The 24,265-nt window shown below is 39.5% G+C and overlaps 2 protein-coding genes across 2 annotated transcripts in view; one reads left to right on the top strand and one right to left on the bottom strand.

Moving 5' to 3' along the window:
• Positions 1–6,770: 6,770 nt before the first annotated feature.
• LOC135479292 (short-chain specific acyl-CoA dehydrogenase, mitochondrial-like) lies at positions 6,771–19,010 on the bottom strand. The gene is made up of 12 exons (XM_064759113.1): positions 19,007–19,010; positions 17,816–17,964; positions 16,851–17,000; positions 16,456–16,567; positions 15,061–15,176; positions 14,414–14,449; positions 13,052–13,222; positions 12,536–12,592; positions 11,993–12,073; positions 11,490–11,585; positions 11,216–11,272; positions 6,771–7,438 (listed from the first exon to the last, which is right to left on the bottom strand). The coding sequence occupies exons 2-12, from the start codon at positions 17,906–17,908 to the stop codon at positions 7,286–7,288; spliced, it is 1,122 nt and encodes a 373-aa protein (XP_064615183.1). The 5' UTR covers positions 17,909–17,964; positions 19,007–19,010; the 3' UTR covers positions 6,771–7,285.
• Positions 19,011–21,543: 2,533 nt separating this feature from the next.
• The window catches only part of LOC135479123 (phosphatidylinositol 3,4,5-trisphosphate 5-phosphatase 1-like), a 42,562-nt gene continuing 39,840 nt past the window's right edge, over positions 21,544–24,265 (top strand). Inside the window, exon 1 of the mRNA XM_064758863.1 lies at positions 21,544–21,602. The gene's annotated coding sequence lies outside the window, so the exon portion shown is untranslated. The remainder of the gene's footprint in view (positions 21,603–24,265) is intronic.

Genomic DNA, 24,265 nt, shown 5'->3' with positions numbered 1-24,265 from the left:
CTGCGTGGAATAACATGGATAAAATTATCATATACATGTACTTTAGAAATTGGCGTTTTTAGCCGTACAATTTTAATGAAATTATTCATTTCGGTTACATTGATGTGACAACAGACAAATTCGGAAAGTTCCAAAATCACTGTTACCGTAACAACTAGTGCTGAACTACACCCTCAACTTTGAAGTGTTTTTACATATAAATTGGAAACTTTCAATTAAGACCTAATATGCAACAAAATGATTCCATTTTAATCATCGAAATACATCATGTTTCTTGTGTGTGACATAAAACCCAAAACACAAACAAATACTTCATAACACACATTAACAGCGTTGTCACCGTAAGATTGCCAGATTGCAGATTTGCAATGTTAAGTCAGGCCATCAATTCATAAGCTTGATTTGTGATCATGTGATGAGTGATCGTTGACACAGTTGTCTTCCCCTGATGTGATGTGCAATTCTCTGAAGTGTTGACTGTCAATGTGATATCCATTGTAGAAGTATTTATTTCTGCTGTAAATATTATGTGTATAAGTGCTATGACTTTAATATCCTCTGTATTGTGTTTATTTTATTTTTTTTTTTTGTGACGAATTTTACCAATGTATTGAAATCCCAAATTGCCCACGCTAACAGTTAATGAGACAGAATGGTGTTTTGCTGGAGTTTAAAAGCTGCTCACCCAGTCAGGCATTCTTTGGCCTGTTCACCTCCATTTGTATCCAGTTTTCAAAAGTTGGTTGAAGGCAAACGGTGAAAACCTGACTGCTGGTACTACTTTTTTTTGGTAATTTTGAGTTAAAAAGTGCTTCCCTAGATAGTAGGCTACTAGAGCAGCTGGAATGAGTGAAGACAGACAGAATCAAATGGTTTTCAAATATCGGAGAAATCCTCTAATGTTTTATATGATTTATTTGCCTGTGAAAATGCAGTTTCGGGAGAAAAATTGTTGGTCATTTACTGTAACATTAGTGACCCTGATGAAAGTGTACTAGAATTTCCCTCTATAGCTTTGACAGTGAATAATTATATGTGGTTAAAGGGATACAGAATTGATGCTGATTGGCTGAGAGTGGAGATAGGGTTCTCTGGGTTAAACTCTGCAGCCTTGGTCACGCTTGAATAAATGTGGCACACCTAAAATTCAGCTTAGACTAGGCATAGCTTGGGCTTTAGGCATAGCTTTGACAAACATCGTCAGCAAGTACAGATACGCCTTTTATGGCATATCCATCAACAAAATGTTAGCACGGAATCTGTGTAATAATCTGTAAAATTTAACAGAATGTCTGTTGTCTTGAAGGTATAGTGCTATTGCAGCAGATTATTCTGTTAAGAGCAACACACATTTCTATTAATTAAACATAAAGATTCTGTTAGACTAACAGAATATTACGTTGAATATGACAGAATATTGTGTTATAATAACAGAAAACATTCTAGCATCACTCAGACAACCGACTTTCTGTTAATATTAACTGATTAATTTTTTTTTGAATGTAGCTGATCTAAGATTTTATAGGAGGAAATGATTCCTGATGTGCTCAGTAGGGCTTTTTTTGGCACCGTTGATAGGGCTGGGGATATGTACAACTTACTCCTCTTACTCTTACCTTTGTATTCAGCCGGCTGTTATACAGAAAACAACCAGATGGTGTTTGCTCAACACATCTGTCACTGATTTCCAGCATTATTGTTAAGCTTCTCACACCTTTTGTATGTCCAGGGACACTGTGAACATTCACATGGATTAATGTGTGTGCTACTCTTATTGTGTTACGGTAAATGTCTAAATGGTCTAAAAATTTTGCAAAATAATTTCACTTTTTGAGGCAAATAAACTTCGTAAAAATATATATTGCCAAACCTTACATGTTCATTTCTCAAGCAGGATATCATCCTACTTTCCAAGCGAACTTCAAAAATGCCTTTCTAATATGAGAAGAACTCTTGGAATCAGGCAAAATCTGCAGCTTTGTCATGGACGGAATGTTCAGTTAGGTACCGTTTACCTGTCCAAGTATGCTAGTTTTAGCTATTTGTATGCTGCCTTGTGTTTTGTGTATAAATTGTTCAGTGTGTCCCACATTTTCCACACTGGTTACCCTTCAACCTAGTGTTTTGCCTTCAGTGTGCCCCAACTTTTCCATTTTGGTTACTGTTCAACTTAGTGTTTTGTCTTTATTGTGCCCCAACTTTTCCTTTTTGGTTACCCTTCAGCCTAGTGTTTGTTTTCAGTGTGCCCCAACTTTTCCATACTGGTTACTTTCAGCCTAGTGTTTTATCATTGGTGTGCCTCAACTTTTCCATACTGGTTATCCTTCAGCCTAGTGTTTTGTCCTCAGTGTGAGTCAACTTTTCTATACTGGTTACCTTTCAGTCTGGTGTTTTTTCTTCAGTGTTCCATGTTTTCCATACTGATTACCCTTCAGCCTGCAGTTTTTACTTCAATGCACCCCAACTTTATCATACCGGTTACCCCTCAGACTGCTGTTTGTCCCCAACTATTCCATACTGGTTACCCTTCAGGCTAGTGTTTTGTCTTCAGTGTGCCACAAATTTTCCACACTGGTTACCTTTCAACCTTGTTTTTTGTCTTCGGTGTACTCCTACTTTTCCATACTGGTTTTCTCTTCAGTCTACTTCTCCCCAGCAGAGTTCTACCTCCAGTGTTGCCCACATTTTCCATACCGGTTACCATTCAGCCTGGTGTTTGTCTTGAATGTGATCCATCTTTTCCATAGCGGTTACCCTTCAGGCTAGTGTTTTGTCTCCAGTATGCCCCATCTTTTCCGTACTGGTTATCCATTAGCCTGATGAATTGTCTTTAGTGCCTTGCCTATTTTCCATTCTCCTTATCCCCACAGTACTGTGTTTTTCCTCCAGTGTTGCCCACACTTTCCATTGTAACTGCACAGTGCAATGAGTGCAGAAAACTTAATACATATGTTTGGTCTCTGTAAACATGACTTTTTCAACACAGCCTGTGACCTGGGCCTTAAATTCACAGAACATTATCTCCATCAAAAACGCAGGGTAAACCTCTTACAAAGGTTGATATAGCACCTGACCTTATATGGCAAGCCTAGTATTAATACTAAGAGGCACAATTTGCTGGATTCTTAGAATTGTGTTTGTCTTCAAACGGTGTTTTGAAGTTTGCTTGGAAGGAAGAATGAAGAAAGTTTCAACACCAAAAGTAATATTTTATGTCATTTATTTGCCTCTAAATACTATACTTTTACATTAAATTTTGTGTAAGAGATTACAAGTGTAATCCATGTAAAGGGAAAAGTGAATGTTACGTGCAATTATTGTGTTTTTTGTCACACACATTTCATCAGTTCTGTCATTCATGTTGTCATTGCTAAGTATTCAGATCTGTGTTTGCATTTCTGATTGATTGGTATCATCTAGGTGCCATCATCTGTGCAGGTAGATACTTTTTACTGCTGCAGATGGTCGTGGGTTTGGCCCTAGGCTTTGTCTAATTTTCTCCCTCCATAATGCTGGTCACTGTCATACAGGTGAAGTACTCTTGAGTAGGATGTGAAATACCAGTCAAGTAAATAGATCAGTATCTCCTGTGTTTTGATCTATAGGTATAACTAAGCTCTTAAATCAATACAATGTTAAAATCAATACAATGTTAAACATGTGCCAGTACATGTAGGAATATTTAGTGTTACATTTTGTATTCTTTGTATGTGCAGCAATTCATGCAAGGGAAGTAACTCTAGAGAAAAGGTAATTATGATGACAGAAAACTTTGTCATCATGATATTGTCATTATACATTTGTCATTTACCTAATTCATGTACATGTAGCGTATCATTTCTAAAACTTGCAATATGGATTTTATTGAGGAAATTTGATCAGAGAAACCCGATGAATAACTGTACAGTATTTCATATTTAAGTTATGTGTACATATATGTATAAAGCATGTATATCTGTGTACAATTCTGATGCCAGAATGTATACAGGGTGGAACAAAAGTCTGGACCCATAGACAGTTTACTATGTAACAATTCACAATTTACATTATGTGTTCAAACTGACTTCCACCTTCCTCTAAACACTTTCCTATTCGGGAGACACGTGATCTTTGCACATTTCGAAGCAGAGTTATTCCCTCTTATGGTTTCAATTTCTTGTGTGATGTTATCTTTTAGTGTCTGTGGGTCCAGACTTTAGCTCCACCCTGTAAATATATATGTATACATGTATATATAAAGGTGTTCATTGGCTCTGGACTTAACTCCCGGCCTAAAGTACAGCTCGATCCTAAGTATACATACCTGTAAAATACTATCCTGACTGAACATTCATGTCACCTCACACACCAAAGATATGGCTGCATTTTCGGAATAGCCATTAGTTAATGAAATTCTGGATGGACTTCTCTTAACATGCCTGTTGGCTAATGGACTTCTTGTAGTGTGCCTATAAGCTAATTGACTTGTAGTAGAATACCCATGAGTTAATGGACCTCTGGTAGTGTGCCAATGAGCTAATGGACTTCCATTAGTATGACCATTTATTAATGGACCTCTGGTAGGGGTAGATGTCCATTAGTATTAGGTCTCTGGTATGGCATTCTGTTTATAAATATCTTGTAGTGTTGGCATAAGTTAATGGACTTCTGGTAGTATGCCCATTAGTTAATGGACTTCTGGTGGTATGCCCATTAGTTAATGGACTTCTGGTAGTATGTGTACTTTGGATCGTAAGTTTGGATTGTAAAGTTATTCGTGGAATGTTGAAAGTGTATGAAAGAAATTCATAGAAATCAATAAACTATTTCCTGCTACAAGACAGACTTTAGTTCTTATTTGATAATGAGCATTACATTCTAGCAACTTTTAGCTCGGGCTTTAAGTCAGAGGTTTCATCAGGTGCCAGGTAAAAAGGATAGTGGTTTTCCCCTGGTTTTCTTTACCTGTAATTCTGATAATGGTGATGTAAATGAACCATTCTTGAGTACAACATTTAACACTCATCAATTAACAATTTACCTGGGACGCAAACAGTTGCAGCCATTCCAGCTTGATATGGATTTAAAACAGTAATCCCATATAATCTGACAGCAGTATCTGTTAGGTTAAGCGCTACAACGTGCCCGACCGACCTCTTCGGTGGCCTTAGCTTAATGTTAGAATCTTGAAGTCGAGGGACCCCCAGATCAAACCTGATTCTGGTCATACACAAAGACTTGTTGCTGCATCGCTTGCTGCTCACCAGTCAGAGGCTAGAGCAATCCCGGCCTTAGATGGAGATTTTCTTTGTTCCCTCACTTCCATTTTTTCCAGTGGGGGGTGTGGTGGGGGGGGGTCTTTAGTGACAATTATGCAGAAGTCAGTGACACTCATGGGACTGTTTGTGCATTCCTTGAAAACCACTTGCCTATCACCAATATGACGTAAATATTTGTCACGTGAGAAAGGGCATCAGTTTACTTCACAAAGGTCAGTGGTTTATGCCTGGCACTCCTTTTCACCGCTCCCCCCCCCCTTCCCCAACTCATATAAATGATCATCATCACATATTATAAGCGAAAAAGTTTAAAGTACATATTCAATAAATACATAAATCAATGTTGGTACTACTCGAGTTTGAACCTAACACAAGCGTGAATGTACCAGGCAATAATTAGTCAGGTGTTAGGATACCGTGTCAACGTACTGTGGTCAAAGTTATACTGCAATGTGGGTACGCATACAACGGGATTATACATAGATCTGATGTTTTTGTTGAGAGCAAATCGTAAACATTCAGTTTTCAGGTTTTACAACAAATATGACTACCGAATGTTGGAAATTGGCACCGTACCACAATATCACTGCCTAAAACTTACAAGCATTGTTTAACCTTTCCTCATCTACTTCTGGTGACCTCCGTGGCCCAGTGGTAAGAGTGCTAGCCCAGCACAATGACCCATAAGCCTCTTACCAATGCAGTTACTGTGAGTTTATGTCCAGCTCATGCATCCTATCTGGTGGTAAGTGGGAAGGTGTGCAAGCAAACTGCAGATGGTCGTGGGTTTCCCTCAGGCTCTGTGCAGTCTCCTCTCACCTTAATGCTGACTGCCAACCGTGAAAAGTGAAATATTTTTGAGTACGGCATACATCACCAATTAAAAAAAATAAAAGAAATCATCTACATGTACCTGTATCTCCACACTGATGCATAGAGACAGGTTGTGCAGTCATTACCATGACGGTCCAACTGATAAATTCCAACAACATAACATCTGGAAAACATTCAGTGGAATGCAAAGTGCCCTAACGGAAGCACACGTTCCCAGCAGCTGTATTATACTGCCAAAAGCTGGTGCCGTGCACTCAAGCCCATTGCAGTCACTGTGAGTTCAAGACCAGCTCATGCTGGCTTCCTCTCCGGCCGTACGTGGGAAGGTCTGCCAGCAACCTGCGGATGGTTGTGGGTTTCTCCCGGGCTCTGCCCAGTTTCCACCCACCATAATGCTGGCCGCCGTCGTATAAGTGAAATATTCTTGAGTATGGCGTAAAAAACCAATCAAAAAAAAAAAAAAAAAAATTAAGCCCATTGTTAAAGTGAATCATTCGCCCATATGAAAAGCTAAGAGGTAGAATATCTGACTGCCTGTGCCAGACAAAGCTACTTGACATAGCGCTGGTTTTTGCAGCTGAATTGTACAGCGTGTACAGAAAAGTAATACTCACCAACACAAAACCAAGACTTGGAAAAAAAAAAAGACTTCACACAAAAAAGTTTCTTTATTTTGCTGTACATAACAACATGGTTTACCTGATTATACTGCACACCGCCTCATATTTACAAGGTTATAAATGGATATTTAAATGTATTATACATTATTTTAAATTTCTTGAGACATTAAATGTGTTTGTATCATTGTATGCAGATACATGCACTTGAATTCTGATCTAACCACACAGCTGGTAGTGATATCTCACAATACTTTAACCAGCTTTGTAACCAGTGCCCTCTTAATTAATTCCTCAACTGGGTTCACAACCTTTGACCTCCTGTTCTGATTGGTCAACTGAAAAAATCTTTGCCCTCTTATCTTGATTGGTCAAACTATTGTTGCAACCTCAGACCCCTTGTTCTGATTGGTCATCTTCTAGGCTTGTGGCAGCAAGTCTAAAGTTTTCATTGATTAACTGTTTATGACTATTGTTCTGTTGTTTGGATTGGCTGGTTTTAGTATCTGACCTTCGACTTGTTATTTATGACTGGTCAGCTGTGTTGAGCATGTAAATTAGCTGATCTTTGTCTCGTCACACACCGTACTCCTTCAGCAGATTACCAGCTATGACAAGGCGTTGAATCTCACTGGTGCCTTCATAAATTTCTGTTATCCTAGCATCCCTGTAATAGCGCTCAGCTGGCATCTCTGTTACGTAACCCATACCACCCAAGATTTGGATACACTGCAATGAAAACACAACCACAGTTAATTCCAGCTCGGCTGGCATCTCTCTTACGTAACCCATACCACCCAAGATTTGGATACACTGCAGTGAAAACACAACCACAGTTAATTCCAGCTCGGCTGGCATCTCTGTTACTAACCCATACCACCCAAGATTTGGATACACTGCAGTGAAAACACAACCACAGTTAATTCCAGCTCGGCTGGCATCTCTCTTATGTAACCCATACCACCCAAGATTTGGATACACTGCAGTGAAAACACAACCACAGTTAATTCCAGCTCGGCTGGCATCTCTCTTACGTAACCCATACCACCCAAGATTTGGATACACTGCAGTGAAAGCACAACCACAGTTAATTCCGGCTCAGCTGGCATCTCTCTTATGTAACCCATACCACCCAAGATTTGGATACACTGCAGTGAAAACACAACCACAGTTAATTCCAGCTCGGCTGGCATCTCTGTTAAGTAACCCATACCACCCAAGATTAGGATACACTGCAATGAAAACACAGCCACAGTTAATTCCAGCTCGGCTGGCATCTCTGTTACTAACCCATACCACCCAAGATTTGGATACACTGCAGTGAAAACACAACCACAGTTAATTCCAGCTCGGCTGGCATCTCTGTTACTAACCCATACCACCCAAGATTTGGATACACTGCAATGAAAACACAACCACAGTTAATTCCAGCTCGGCTGGCATCTCTGTTACTAACCCATACCACCCAAGATTTGGATACACTGCAATGAAAACACAACCAGTTAATTCCAAATGAATTCAATCGTTAAAGGAAAGAAAAATTCAAAGATCACGTCTTTGTATTATTAAAGAAGAACATGCTGTTTGCTGAAAACAAGGTCTTCATAAAACCAATAATAGTCAACAAAATTTCTTATGTGTACCCTAATTCTTCTAATTTTTAGGACATATTAGTGGTGTAGAATAGAAGAATATTACAGTTCTCTACCACCCTTTGGAAAAATAAAGATAATTATGAGTATGCTGTTCATTAGATGGTCTAACCACGTGAGAGAAACTCAATATTCCTGCTACAATTACATATATACTGACCTAAATGAGCAAGCCAGGTGTCCCTAATATTAGAAGAAATAGGGTATGCCATACAACCAAATGTTGACTCCATTCCTCAGTTGATGTCTTACTTTTGGCCAATCATATTGCTTCAATTTTCACTCTCCCAACCATTGCCTGTTTGAGCATTAGGGCTTGACTCATTTGATTTACTTTGGGAATTAAAGACCTCAGGTCCATGGCAGATAATCCAACGAGACAATGGTTGCTTCCACAATTTTCCAAGACAGAGAATTGGATAGCGTGTATTTCGCTTGTGATATTCATTTTTGGGGACTTTATCCATATTCTTTATTTCAGAAACAAACATATTTGATTCAGGCATGATTGTTACTACTGTTTTCTTTAACTTTATTCAAAAAATGCTTGTATTTGCATTACCCCATCAGATGTGTAACCATTTTGTAGGCTTGTGTGAGGAGCAAAGCACAGAACCTCCCCATCTGTACATGTATGACAACATAAAATCCTTTCTCACCAATCCCTGAAGGTGAATTTTCTAGCCTAGACAATCCACATTAACAAAGCACAAATAAATTTTGCAACTTTTCTCATAAAAAATCCAAAAAACATTACTTCATGATCTGACCTGATTTAACAGACTGTTGTTTACTGATACACTCATGTTTTCATGGGTCAAGGGATGGCACATGTAACCCACCAACCAGATGTACTCATGGTGGCACATGTAACCTGCCAGCCTGATGTACTCATGGTGGCTCATGTAGCCCACCAACCTGATGTACTCATGGTGGCACATGTAACACACCAGCCTGATGTACTCACGGTGGCACATGTAACCCACCAACCTGATGTACTCATGGTGGCACATGTAACCCACCAACCTGATGTACTCATGGTGGCACATGTAACCAACCCACCAACCAGATGTGCTCATGGTGGCACCTGTAACCAACCGACCTGATATACTCATGGTGGCACATGTAACCCACCAACCTGATGTACTCATGGTGGCACATGTAACCAACCCACCAACCTGATGTACTCATGGTGGCACATGTAACCAACTGACCTGATATACTCATGGTAGCACATGTAACCCACCAACCTGATGTACTCATGGTGGCACATGTAACCCACCAACCTGATGTACTCATGGTGGCACATGTAACCCACCAACCTGATGTACTCATGGTGGCACATGTAACCCGCCAACCTGATGTACTCATGGTGGCACATGTAACCAACCGACCTGATGTACTCATGATGGCACATGTAACCAACCCACCAACCAGATGTGCCCATGGTGGCACATGTAACCAACCGACCTGATGTACTCATGGTGGCACATGTAACCCGCCAACCTGATGTACTCATGGTGGCACATGTAACCAACCGACCTGATGTACTCATGGTGGCACATGTAACCAACCCACCAACCAGATGTGCCCATGGTGGCACATGTAACCAACCGACCTGATGTACTCATGGTGGCACATGTAACCCACCAACCTGATGTACTCATGGTGGCACATGTAACCCACCAACCTGATGTACTCATGGTGGCACATGTAACCCGCCAACTTGATGTACTCATGGTGGCACATGTAACCCGCCAACCTGATGTACTCATGGTGGCACATGTAACCCACCAACCTGATGTACTCATGGTGGCACATGTAACCCACCAACCTGATGTACTCATGGTGGCACATGTAACTAACCGACCTGATGTACTCACAGTGGCACATGTAAACCGCCAACCTGATGTACTCATGGTGGCACATGTAACCCGCCAACCTGATGTACTCATGGTGGCACATGTAACCCGCCAACCTGATGTACTCATGGTGGCACATGTGACCAACCGACCTGATGTACTCATGGTGGCACATGTGACCCACCAACCAGATGTACTCATGGTGGCACATGTAACCCACCAACCTGATGTACTCATGGTGGCACATGTAACCCACCAACCTGATGTACTCATGGTGGCACATGTAACCCACCAACCAGATGTGCTCATGGTGGCACATGTAACCCACCAACCTGATGTACTCATGGTGGCACATGTAACCTGCCAACCTGATGTACTCATGGTGGCACATGTAACCAACCAACCTGATGTACTCATGGTGGCACATGTAACCCACCAACCTGATGTACTCATGGTGGCACATGTAACCAACCGACCTGATGTACTCATGGTGGCACATGTAACCCACCAACCAGATGTGCTCATGGTGGCTCATGTAACCCACCAACCTGATGTACTCATGGTGGCACATGTAACCCACCAACCTGATGTACTCATGGTGGCACATGTAACCCACCAACCTGATGTACTCATGGTGGCACATGTAACCAACCGACCTGATATACTCATGGTGGCACATGTAACCCACCAACCTGATGTGCTCATGGTGGCTCATGTAACCCACCAACCTGATGTACTCACGGTGGCACATGTAACCCACCAGCCTGATGTACTCATGGTGGCACATGTAACCCACCAACCTGATGTACAGATATGCACATCATAGTGACAAATGGTTTTAGACTGCCTGCACACATGGCCAGGCAAGCTTCATCAATGGCCTTTTTTTTTTCACTCTCCATAATGACACCGTAGTGAATGTTTTGTGAATGTGAGCATAAACGCAGATGGTTAATTATTTTCTATTAACAGTTCCCAGAGAACAAACATACCTGATGAGCACAGAACGTGGCAGCTTCTGAGGCAGCTAACTTGGCCATGGCAGCTTCCTGGTAGGAGGTAAAGCAAAAGTGAAAGTGGTTGAGATGACATAAGCTTACAGAATTCAGATTTGCATGTATATGTACATGTATATAGATGTAGATGCATACAGGAACTTCCTGAATCAAGTAACAGTGCAGTGGTAAACTTTCATGAATTTATTCATTTATTTGATTGTTGCTTTATTCCATAAACAAGAATTCTTCACCTTTACAATTTACAAACCTTTGTAAAACTGAGTCCCTTGTCCTTGAGAACAGCAGCCTGCCAGGTCAGCAGCCGTGCACTGTGAACTTTGACTTCCATGTCAGCCAGCTTCATCTGGACACAAACAAAATGTTTATTTTCACTTTTCAATTGTTCGCTGCAATTGTAAAGCTTCCTGTAACTTCCTTTATGATTCCAAACAATCTTCTTGAAATAACTGAGGCTGAGCAAAATGAGATCAAATGACCTAAAAAAAAGTATAACTCGTGAATTCCAAACCAGTAGACATTATCAACTTGACTCAACTGTTAACTGTAATGCCTTTCCAAAATAAACACGTTATTTAATTTAAATTATTTATTTAGATCTATGTTCTCCCCCGTCCTCGAGAATATTTCACTTACGACGGTGGCCAGCATTATGGCGAGTGGAAACTAGACAGAGCCCGAGGGAAAAACCCACGATCATCCACAGGTTTCTGACAAACCTTTCCACCCATGACAATAACCACACTATTTTACCTGTATAGCTTGTAGTTTTGTTATTGGTGCTCCAAATGCATTTCTCTTGGCAGCATATTCAACAGCACTGTCAATGGAAGCCTGGAAAATATAATTAATGCCACTGATCAGTTATGCATCAATATACAACATTATATTGAACTGCCGACACCAAAATAACTCTCTCTAGACCAGTGGAAAAAATTGGCTCGTGTGAGGCTCGGATTCATAACTTACAGTTTCAAGCCCCACCACTCTACCGAATGATCAGTAATGTTTTTGTCATGACTTTTCACATACATTGGCCAGTGTTGGGTTTATGGGAGGAAGCCAAAATGGCAATAAATCACCGCCCACCAGGTACCTGACGAACCTCCTGGCTAAGAGCCCTAGCCCAAGCAGCGAGAGCTCCATTCAAACAAGCAATCCCATTGGCAAACATGGGCCTGATCCTGGCAGCAAGCAACCACTTTATAATAGTTGAAGCCAACGAAGGCCTCTGTTGCATTTGTAACATTTATTGTATGAGACAACTCTGAAATCAAACACTGGCTTCCCACTTACCTGGGCTATCCCCAATGCCTGGCTAGCTATACCTATGCGACCAGCGTCTAATGTTTGCTAAAACAAAAATTAAAAAAGAGATATTTTGTAAATTACACATCCATCAGAACATGTCTAAATCCCTTTCCAGGAATATTCTTGGGTCTATTCATTTAATTATATTACTGCCTGAATTTTTCCACAATTTTGAAGAGTACTGACTTAATAGTTCAGGCAGAAGAGGTCACTGGTTAGAGTTTGGTACCCACTCCACCTCATTAAATACATTCACAAAACATAGCTGAACTCTACCCTTCCCATACATGACAGCATTTATTTAAATAAACTTATGCAAAATTTATTTCCTTTGTGAACCAAACTGTTGTTGGTCTACTCAATCAAAACCCTACTGCAAAGATATCACACACTGTATATTTATAAACTTAGCTTTTTACCGTGCTGTACCCTATTAACAGTCTCCATAAGGACTACAAATATCAGTGCTATTTACCATTTTAAAGTTTATCTTTTTCTTACCATGGCAATTTTGAAACCCATTCCTGGTTCCCCTAAGATGTTTTCCTGTGGAATTTGACAGTCCTCAAATATCAGATTACATGTTGATGATGCTCTGATACCCAGTTTGTCCTCCTTCTTTCCTAATGACAGACCATCTGTGGGTTTGGGTACAAGAAATGCGCTAATACCCTACAAACCAAAAACAAAAGTATAGCTGGTAAAATTCTGTAACAGCTATGAATGTTAATTATTGTTTGTTTGACTGTGGTTTAATATCCTTCTCAAGAGTATTTCTCTTTAAAAAGAGGCTCCGGCCAGGTTTATAGGGGAAGGATACTGGAGAGAGCCAGACACAAACCAGATTTCTTTTCCACATAACTAACAAATGACTTGATCTGTTGCTGTAGTTAAATATTTATGCGTACTCTAAACCACATATGTGTAAATCTTAAAGAGACATCATGCCAATGGCAAAAAATTGTGCGGTTTTTTTAAACGTCATCTACATAAAGTTAAGATTTCCAGGTGACTACCGATGTGTTTAACCTTTATTGGAAAGTTTCTATCCAAGTTTTTATCCAAAGTTTCCTTTTCACCATCCTCACCCTCCATTTGCTACATTTAGAAACATGGCCAAAGGTTGGCTTTTTTTTTTTTACAGGGTTACCTCCCCTTGCTGTCCACACAATGGGAGATGTTCAGCGGACTTCATATGTCAGACATGGCCCTGAGTTGTAATTATGAGGCCTACCTATTCCAGTTTTGCCAAACAAATCATTGGGAATAACACATACTTTATAATATATTATCAACAGAAAGGAAGATCGTCTTTGCTTACCTAGACTTATAATTTCCTTTCAATCATACTGTTTACATGTTAGTTAGGAGTTATTTATTTATTTATTTGATTGGTGTTTTACGCCGTACTCAAGAATATTTCACTTATACGACGGCGGTCAGCATTATGGTGGGTGGAAACCGGGCAGAGCCCGGGGGAAACCCACGACCATCCGCAGGTTGCTGGCAGACCTTCCCACATACGGTCGGAGAGGAAGCCAGCATGAGCTGGACTTGAACTCACAGCGACCGCATTGGTGAGAGGCTCCTGGGTCATTACGCTGCGCTAGCGCGCTAACCAACTGAGCCACAGAGGCCCCTTTAGTTAGGAGTCAAATGCAATGCAGTTTTGTATTTAGTTGATCCAACTCAAAAGTTTTAAATTTCTTTGGGCAGTATGTCTCTTTTAGCATGTTTGCAAAGCAAAGCATCTTTTGAACTAAACTTGGTTTGTTATTTGTTGCATTTACTCTGTACAAAAATGACCATAAACGTAGGACTATGCCTGAAATTTAAGATGTGACTGTTAAATGAATAACTTACCTTGTGTTTCTTAGCCTTATCTGTCGTTGCAAACACCTGCAACAGATATAGCAAAGACTGTAACTGTCAGACACAGGTAAAAAAACAGATTGGCATCCCTCTTTCAACAATCTGATCCTTATACAAGCTTAATAATAGAAACATGATGGTTTATACAAACAAAATTTCATTTGGAATCAATTTGTTTTTCTCTTTATAAATTCAATGGACAACCATTACATCCCCAGTAAAAGTGCAACAACAGTCCTGTCCTTTCTCTGAGTGATAAAGGTGACTGCTTTCAATATTACTACATGTACATTTATATAGTAAGGGTGAGTATTTTTATCTCAGACGCATACATGTATCAAGGAATAAGAAATAAACATCACAGAATAATCTAAAATTCCACCTTTAATAAAAAGTTTGAAATATATCTTATCACATCAGTATCTCAATAATGCCACTTTTTGATGCTTTCAAATTAACTTCTGACAAGAAAGCCTGCTATCAGTATTCCCATCACAACATATTTCATAATACATAAATGTATACAAAACCCCTGACCAAAAGTACATGTGCTAAAAAGCATTTCCAAAACAAGTAAAAAGTTTAATTTTCGACACTATGTAGTTTTTCAGATAGCCTATTGGCATCTGAGCACTCACAACTGTTGCCTCTGCTTCGTAACCATTTGTTATCCAGCTTTTTGTCCCATTCAGGATCCATTTTTTGCCATCCAACATGGCCGTTGTGGAGGCAGCTCCTGCATCACTTCCGTTACCTGGCGGATAGAATCAGTTTAAGTCAATGTTTCATTTTGTTTAAATACTTACACACAGTAAGTAAATGACCTAAACTTTCATCCAAAGTGATTGAGTGTGTTCTTGGGGTTTAATGTCATACTTAACAGTTTTCCAGCCATATGACGACGAAGGAGTCCTTAAAGTGTTTGTAATGTGCCTCCTTGATGCTCCTTCACTGAGACAACTTACCACAGGCAATTAAGTCGTCCCACCAGAGTCATTATACTGATATGCGTCAACCAGTCAGTGCACTATCCCCATAATGCTGAACGCCAAGCCAGGAAGTTACAGCTTCCTCTTTTAAGGTCTTAGGTGAGACCTGACCCAGGATTGACCCTGGATCTACCACTCATGAAGCGGACGCTCTACCAACTGTGCTACTTGGTCCGATTGTACATAAAGAAGCAAATAAATGTCATGAAGTATTTCTTTTGATCCTTAAACTTACACTTTCCAGTAGGATATCCCCTTTCCTTCCAAACAAAGCTCAAATTACCTTTCTATGATCAACGGAACTCTCCGGATCCGTCAAAATGTGCAATTTTGTTATGGGCAAAATTTTAGTTCATTTAACGTATTATTGTATTGGCAAATTGTAAAGATTCAACAATGTATACTTTTTATTTATTTATTTGATGTGTGTCTTATGCAGAACTGAAAAAAATATTTCGTGGACAGAGAATGGCCAAAGCCTACATGTAGCTGGATCATGGATAGGTAATCGACAACCCTCTTGTCATAGGACTACTGTACAGCCAGTGAGTAGGTGTACCAATCAAACACATGCGCTTCTGGAGTACTCCAAGGGAGAATACTCCCATGCAAATACATAGCCTCGTTTCTGATTCGTTTCGAAAAAATTTAATACGGTTTTGATTGCTGTTTTACACCAATATTTCCTTATAGGGCACCAACATTATCATGGGAAGAAACCGGGTACAGTCTAGAGTCTTAAAAGGAATCCAGCATGAGATGCATTTGAACTCACAGCTACTGCACTGGTGAGAGGTTCATGGGCCACTGTACTGCACTAACATGCTAACTTAGGTCATGTAGGCATCCAACCTCACTGGTGAAAAATCACTCCATTGTAATAAGGGAGAACACATGACCTGGCAGGCAAGGACCACTGGATTGAACTAGGGAGATTACTCCTGTCAGCCTACGCGAGCCAGGCATTACTCAGACCAAACATAAATACATAATATATCCTATATACATGTAAGAAAAACAATTGCAGATATCATGTATGCATACCTGGTTCACTGAGTGCAAAACAACCAACTTTTGTTCCATCCAAGAAAGGGGTTAAATATTTTGCTTTCTGTTCTTTAGTAGCATAATTCAAAATTGGACCTAGGTAAAGAGACTGTAAGAGAAGCAAATGAAGCAATTTAGAAATGCTAAGTAGTTATATTTCATAGTTATCTGAATAAATTAATGAACACATAACACAGAATACAGCAATACAGTTTTGACTCACAATGTTGACACTTAAAACAACCCCCATACTTAGCTTTGACTCACATTTTTTAATCTCAAGATGACCGTTACTCTTAGTTTGGACTCACATTACTGACATTCATGGCAACCAACATACTCAGTACTGACTCACTGTTGACACTCATGACAAGTCCTGTACTTAAACTCACATTATTGACACTCATCACAACTCCGGTAGAGGCACAGCCCCGACTGATTTCCTCCATGGCTATAGCATAGGCCAGGTAGTCCAGGCCCGTCCCTCCCTCAGCCTCTGGGACATCCACACACATGAGCCCCAGCTCACCAAGCTTCTTCACCTGCAACAACAACGGCATATTGCTCTTCTTTCAATGGCCTTTAGAATCAAAGAATGAATGCTTGGGATTTAACATTGTACATTGACAATGAGGAGTCATAACGTGTGTGTACACATACTGTGTCTCCTTGTGACAGGGCAAGACCATGCTGCCAAAGTCCTTCCGCAAATGAAGTATTATGCTGAAGACAACAAACATGACACCCTACCCAGTCAAAATATATTGAAACCGGGCCAACCAGTCCTTATACCCACCCGGCTTCTTGACCTGAAATTTAGAAAATGGTATATCTGAGCTCTGATTCTTAAAGGGGGTCTCCGTGGCTCAGTCGGTTAGCATGCTAGCGCAGCGTAATGACCCAGGAGCCTCTCACCAATGTGGTCGCTCTGAGTTCAAGCCCAGCTCATGCTGGCTTCCTCTCCGGCCGTAAGTGGGAAGGTCTGTCAGCAATCTGCAGATGGTCGTGGGTTTCCCCCGGGCTCTGCCCGTTTTCCACCCACCATAATGCTGGCCGCCGTCGTATAAGTGAAATATTCTTGAGTACGGCATAAAACACCAATCAAATAAATAAATAAATAAATCTGATTCTTAAAAAGAAGGATGTGTCAGACATGTAAAACGCCCAATCTATGGCACATAGAGTGTGAGTTCAATCCAGCCTTGGACATGGGCATTTCAAGATTACCTCATCTTCATTCTTCATTGTTCACAAAAGACCCATGAAATTGACAACCATGATATATGTGAAAAATTCTTGAACGCTTTTTTAAGAAAACAAATAAATAAATAAATACAATTGTATGCCAGACAGTTACCTGCTCTTTGGGGTAAGTGTGATTCTTGTCCAGCTGACCGGCGATCGGAATAAGTTCATTGTCAGCAAAATCTCGGCATGTTTTCTGTAACATCTGATGAGTTTCTGGAAGTGACACCAGGCTGACAATTGACCTGTCATGTCCATTCCCTGAGAGATTACAGACATAAACCACAACATTCAAAGTCTGATTGAAACATTTTAATGAGCCATAACAAATAAAATTTACTAAAACTAATTTTCAGGAGCTGATAGTCACAGATGTTTGGGCCTATCATTAAATGTCACAGATCACTTGGCTTAGTACTGCTTGGCACGTTAGTGTGTTGTTACTTTCAGCTGGTGAGCCACATGCATGCTGCTGAGAGCTCCTGTCAAATTTTGCATGGCAATGCAAAAAAATATGTGCTGTACTAGTCCTTCCAGATGGAGTGACGCAGACTTCCAAACTCTAACTCGATGGAACCGACCTCAATGAGGCCCGCATTGAAGGCACCCAAACCTAGCTGCACAAAATACATGTTCTTTTTTATGCCCTTCCACAATAAATTAAGAAGACTAAAGTTGTTCTTGCAGATGGCAAATGAATATACTGTAAACACCTTTTTGTTTGCGTGGTACTAACATTCGTGGATTTCGTGGCAAACACATTTCGACGTTGTTGTTGTTGATTTATTGCCGCGGTTAGACATACAAATCGATAGTTTTATACTGGCCGTGTGTACATGATACGCTATATGCATACAATGAGACAGGCTGTTTTTTTATCTACTGTACTTGCTTTCCAGTCAGTCCACCTTTACGACTCGCGCGATACATCGCTCAGGGCTTTCCGCACTTCAAACATCCTTTTCATAATGATGATTTCTGAGAAATTTACTCAAATCTGTCACAGTTCACTCAAAGTTTCACTCACACTGCTGATGCATGAGAATTAAACAGTGGATTTATTTATATCATATTTAATCCTTCGTAGTCTCCCGGAGTGAGAGACACAAATATTTGCTCACACAGCAGGTAAGGGTTTCGTCTTATAAAGATTAAAAGTCTCCTAAAGATTAAAAGCTTAGGAGGATTAACTTCCTTTGTCTGATCAAGTTACTGTATTGTATAGAATTTTTGCCACATCTTACAGGTACTAACAAGTTTAAATGATAACATTATTACTTAAATGCTTGAGTTGTTTTATTACTTGATGTTTCTTATTGAAGATTGAATTTCATTTTTATCAGTCGCCCAAAAATCCAAAAATTCTGTTAAGATCTGCGGAAGTTGATTCCTGCGAATGTGTCTTCTTACCAATCCGCAAAGGTTTGTGCCTGTGAATAAAAAAGCATTTACAGTATAATAGTTTTCTGGTGGATTTAAATGCCAAAACTCAGTAGGTCATGTGACACCTCGAAATCAATGTTCACGGTGAGGCATTCGGTATCGCCAAAGTTCAGCAGTCAATGTAACAACAAGGCAGTGATTTAATTAGTTTGATCTGTGAGGATAATAATTCAATAGGATAGTATTCGAGATTCCACCTGAAAATTACACAGAAAGGAGCAGAGGAGGTGATTTAGATTGCGATGAGTGGGAATGAGATGTGAAGAAATCCCCGTCATCTTTTTTTCAGAGGTAGGGATGGACTCAGTGTTACGACGAATGTCAGAATTTTAAAACAACACACTTAGTGCATCTAGATGGACTATTACCGTACACAAAATCAGTTTTACCTTACATTGCAGAGTGAACTTACAATGTATAAGATGACTGGTAATCATAAGCTTCAATAACAACAGTGGTTTTAAAGACATTTCAAATACCTTCAAATGTAAACTTAAACTGCTATGGACTTTCGACATGTAGTTAGTTGTGTAACCAAACAACTGACAGGACTCGCCGGTTGTTTACATCTGGGAATGACTGACTGAAGGATATTATGAGGAAACTATGCTATTTCCTTTTGGAAACGGACGGTAAGTTAAAGACAAATAACGCAACATAGTATCTAGAGTAAAACAAAAACTTACTATTAACTAAATTGCATTTTAGCAGACGACGAACTCGACAAAAACTTCTCACGCCAGCCATGATTGTAACACTTCTGACCTCCAAACACAGAAGAATTCCACAGAGGTCCAAAGTGCGAATGTCAGAGCTTTGTGAGGCTCGAAAGGTGTGAGGAAATATAAGTTGACCCTTAATCCCAGGTTGACCTAAAATTTCAAAGAAAGGTTATAATTAAAAACAAACATAATTTTACTCATTTTCATCTAATGAACCAATATTAAATTATTACTATACTGAATTATTCGTTTTTATAAGTTCAACACACTAATAATCTATGTAGAGAAGAAAAATTAATCGACACCCCCATCACGACCCTCGTGGCAGTCAACTTGTTTCTATTTACAGCTGACGCGAAGCAATGATTACAAAACTTGGTTACATAAACGTAATACTGCCCACGAGCCTGATTTGTGTGCATCACATCGTTCAGTCCACTGAGACTGCTTAACAATTTTAATGGGAACATAGAATGGTACATGTTGAAGCGGGTGATGAGGTGCAAAGTAAACATACATATACATCTCGAGTGTATTTGGGTTGTAAATTTTGTTATAAAACTGACAAGCAATCTTGTGCAAAATGGTGTACAGAAACTGTCAAAGTAAATTATTGCATACGGTATTTCGTCATTTAACTACATGTACAGCAAACATAATATGATAGCAGCCTAATAAAAGCAGAAACTGAATAAATAAAGCAAAATATACACCTGCACCCCTAGCGGTGATATACATGTAAAACTAGTCAACTACTAATCAAGACAAATTCTATCGGACGCATATATTAGGCCTATAGCCTTTTTTCCTCATCCGCGAGTACGTTTAACGCCCTCTTCTATCTGTAAACAATAACATAAACTGAATAAAGCGACCAAAACACAAAAAATCATGATATTCTTATCTCAATTTTAATTCCAATTTTTTGTTTAACTTATTTATTAGGTTGGTGTTTTGCCCGGTACACACAAACCTTTCAATCGTCGGCTATGAATGACAGCCGTGGAGGAAACTGGTGATAGTTTTCGGCTGACATATATTTGTGAGATATATGTTTTGCTTTGTGTCGTTTGCGTGTACGCATTAGATGTATATTTTTATTCCGACCGGTATAAACCAAAAAATAAGGGGGCGGGGGGGGGGGGGGGGGATTTACTGATATCGATGAATGAATGAATGATTATAGCTTAACGCCAAGGTATCGATGAAGCCAGTGATTTTATTAGCCCTTGCTTGCTCAGTGTTCTATTATCTGTGTTAAAATGTGATCAACCACTTAAGCCTGTCTATATGCATTACGTCCTTGAAAAGTGATAATCTACTAAATATGATATACATATAGGATATATGACTTAAATATGTAAGACTGGCACCTGAGTGAAAAACACGCTTATGTTTATTACACATTGACAAATTTTATTCACGCGTTGCCATTTCTATGTTGAAATTGTTATGAACATGATTACGCGATATAAATGACTTGTACCGTGCAAAAGAAATAACGCTGTTTTTCACAGAACATCACTTATGAATTCTATTAAACGCCTCAACGCGCAAGTGCTGCAAAAAAAAAAAAAAAAACACGTGGAGCGAAGTAACGGGCACCATGCAAATCTCGCGAACGAGGGCGGCTAGGAATCGCCGGCTAGCTCCGCAGATTTCGTCAGGCGGAGGTCAGGCAAAGACTTAAAGTAGCTTCCTCTTTGAATCTCCTTCCCAACAAATAAATGAAAGGTAGGTATGTTTTGATATTGAAAAGCTTTGACATTCAACAGCATTATCCATAAAGCAGCCGCAGAGGTATTTAGAGGGTCGTGGGGCAAAACGCGACTGAATTGATATCATTCTCGAGATGTACATGGAACCACCTTGCGTTGGGCAGACAAGACGGTGAGATCTGGTTCGTTCATTGTCGACAACACAAAAGCTTCTGACCAAGATACAGACAGCCAGTCTGTCACCCAGTTTTGCCAGTTGTCGAAATTTATTTCAAGACGTTCTTCGTAAAAACGCATCAGAACGCAAGAGATTTTGTCGCCTTTGATTATTTCACAGCGTGTTGATGTTGTTCGCTCAAATCGTGATGAAAACACGTCGGGATAATGTGTCATTTGGTGGCTGTTCTAAAAATAGACTCGCTGTCTGGATGGGAAGATGTCTGTTGTGATGTAAACGAGGTATTATTACAACGCATCGAGAGCTGCTGAACACTCGCTCTAAGCTGCTCTTCCCCAACATCCATTTGTGACCCCTAGCCATTTGACTCAAATGTACCATTTGTACCTGTAACCTATATTCCTAGAGATGAACGTTTATTTTTTGTTTGTGCCTATACTTTCTTGTGTACTGAACACTTGTTTAGTGCAGATTTTATCATATGTGGAAATGTAGATAGAAGCCCTATTGAACATGGTATCTTTATTTTCAAAAAGTAAATAAATGAGAAAAGGAAGTGCAATGTAGTGAACCCATTGATTCCGTTTTTCGTGATGTACATTGCATTAGATTTGAGGATATATCTGTGGTAGATATGTGAATGGAGTTATGATTGAAATATTATTGTTATTTTGAAAACCATGAAAAACACAACATTATTATAAATATACAACAGGAAAAGAAAACAATACTGTCAGTGCCTTTGGTTCTATTCGTAGGCTCAGTATTAAAAATTGATCAGAATTAAGCATTATAAACAACTTATGAAGCAGTTGACCAGCATAAAATTTGTCTTATATTTATTTGATAAGTATTTTAAGCCGTACTCTAGGATATTTCACTTATATAACAAAGGTTGTCAGTTCTAGACAGGCTACCTATACCACAACCCCACCCAATCTCCATTTATGGTAAATGCTTAGCTTTTCATGTGTACAAAAGATAACAGTTAGTATTACTCTAAATGTCTACTGCCTTATCAGGAACTATCTTGAGTTTGGTGATGTATGTTTCATACATTTTGGAAAATGACTATGGTAGACATGGCTAAAAGAAAAGATATTAGTTGCTCTACATACCACCCATGGCAATATTTGACAGCCAGTTAAAGGGATACAGAATCGTTTCTGAGTGGCTGGTGCGAGAGATAGGTAAGTGGAGGATATGCCAAGATTCAGCTAAATTTTACCTATGGCAGATTTGTTTAAGCGTGACCAAATCTGCTGGGTTTAAACCAGAAAACCCTACATTTATCTCCACTACATGTATCTCATTTAGTCAGTGTCGATTCATTATCCCCCCCTTTAAGTTGTGGAAAATGTTTGAACTCCTATATTGTTGAGCATCTAAATTAATTAGGCTTATTAAAAACTTATGTGTAATTTAAATGAACGTATAGTGGTTAACCATTGAAAGTTTCGTTGCCATACAAATTTCTTCCATTCACAGACATAAAAGGTCTAAGGAAGTACAGTTTTGATTTGCATTTTATGAAAAAAAATCTTTACATTATGATCAGAGGTGACATCAGTTTTTTTTTTTTCTAGTTATATCTACATCCTAGACTGTTCTTAGTGAGTTTTGAGAGTTGAGTTTCAAGACAACCAGGTGCTTGCTGTTTGCTTGTGCCTACAGGCTTTTATCTTCTCACACATGCAGCTGTAGGTGAAAATATCGTCTGAATTGTATTTCACCTAAAGTTTAGCTCTTATCAAGTGACATGCCGGTATTTTGCTTGATTCTCATTGATTCAGCCACTTAAGACTTTTTTTCTGAAGTTGTGATTAATTTCTTGTCAGACAAATGTTATCAGTCATATCTTTTAAAATGTTGCCCATTGTCCAGTAGTCTATTTCCTTACAAACACATGCACCTTCCTGTGTTATCTTTCACCTCATCGTCTTCTCCCCATTGCTGCAGGCAAGTGAGTGCCTGGATAGGCACAGTTTTCAGTAAGCTGAAATGCACAGCCTCCCATTATCTTTCAGATCAGGGAAGTAGCGACTGTAACTTGTAACAGCGTAATTATGTTCATTACTTCCTATTAACAGTAGGGGGCCTCCATGGCTCAGTCGGTTAGCGCGCTAGCGCAGCGTAATGACCCAATGCGGTCGCTGTGAGTTTAAGTCCAGCTCATGTTGGCTTCCTCTCCGTCCGTAAGTGGGAAGGTCTGCTAGCAACCTGCAGATGGTTGTGGGTAAAGCACCAATCAAATAAATTAATAAATAGTAGAATAGTAATGCATGTTGCAGGAGATGATGTAAATTATATGTACATGTAGCAGTGAAATCAACAATGAAAGACAGGTACAAGTATTTTAGGAAGTGTCTTAAATAGTGAAGATATCAAAGCATCTGTTGTATTTTTTATTACAATTTAGAATTGTTTTTGTATTTTGTTTGCTTATTTTTTTACCAAATACTGCTTACTTTTATACTGTGAATGAAGTACATAAAAACTAA

Source organism: Liolophura sinensis, chromosome 12 (assembly GCF_032854445.1).
Source record: "Liolophura sinensis isolate JHLJ2023 chromosome 12, CUHK_Ljap_v2, whole genome shotgun sequence".
Taxonomy (NCBI): Eukaryota; Metazoa; Mollusca; class Polyplacophora; order Chitonida; family Chitonidae; genus Liolophura; species Liolophura sinensis.
The sequence above is the reverse complement of the archived record's forward strand: the minus strand, read 5'-3'. Positions and strand labels throughout refer to the sequence as shown.

Bases quoted from the DNA above. Each gene is read 5' to 3' on its own strand.
- LOC135479292 (XM_064759113.1), bottom strand. From the start codon at position 17,908: ATGTTACAGAAAACATGCCGAGATTTTGCTGACAATGAACTTATTCCG. The intron at 13,223-14,413 runs GTAAGTTATTCA...TTTGGTTTGTAG, and splicing joins ATAAGGCTAAGAAACACAAG to GGTATTAGCGCATTTCTTGT. The intron at 12,593-13,051 runs GTAAGAAAAAGA...TTTTTGTTTTAG, and splicing joins TGGGTTTCAAAATTGCCATG to CAAACATTAGACGCTGGTCG.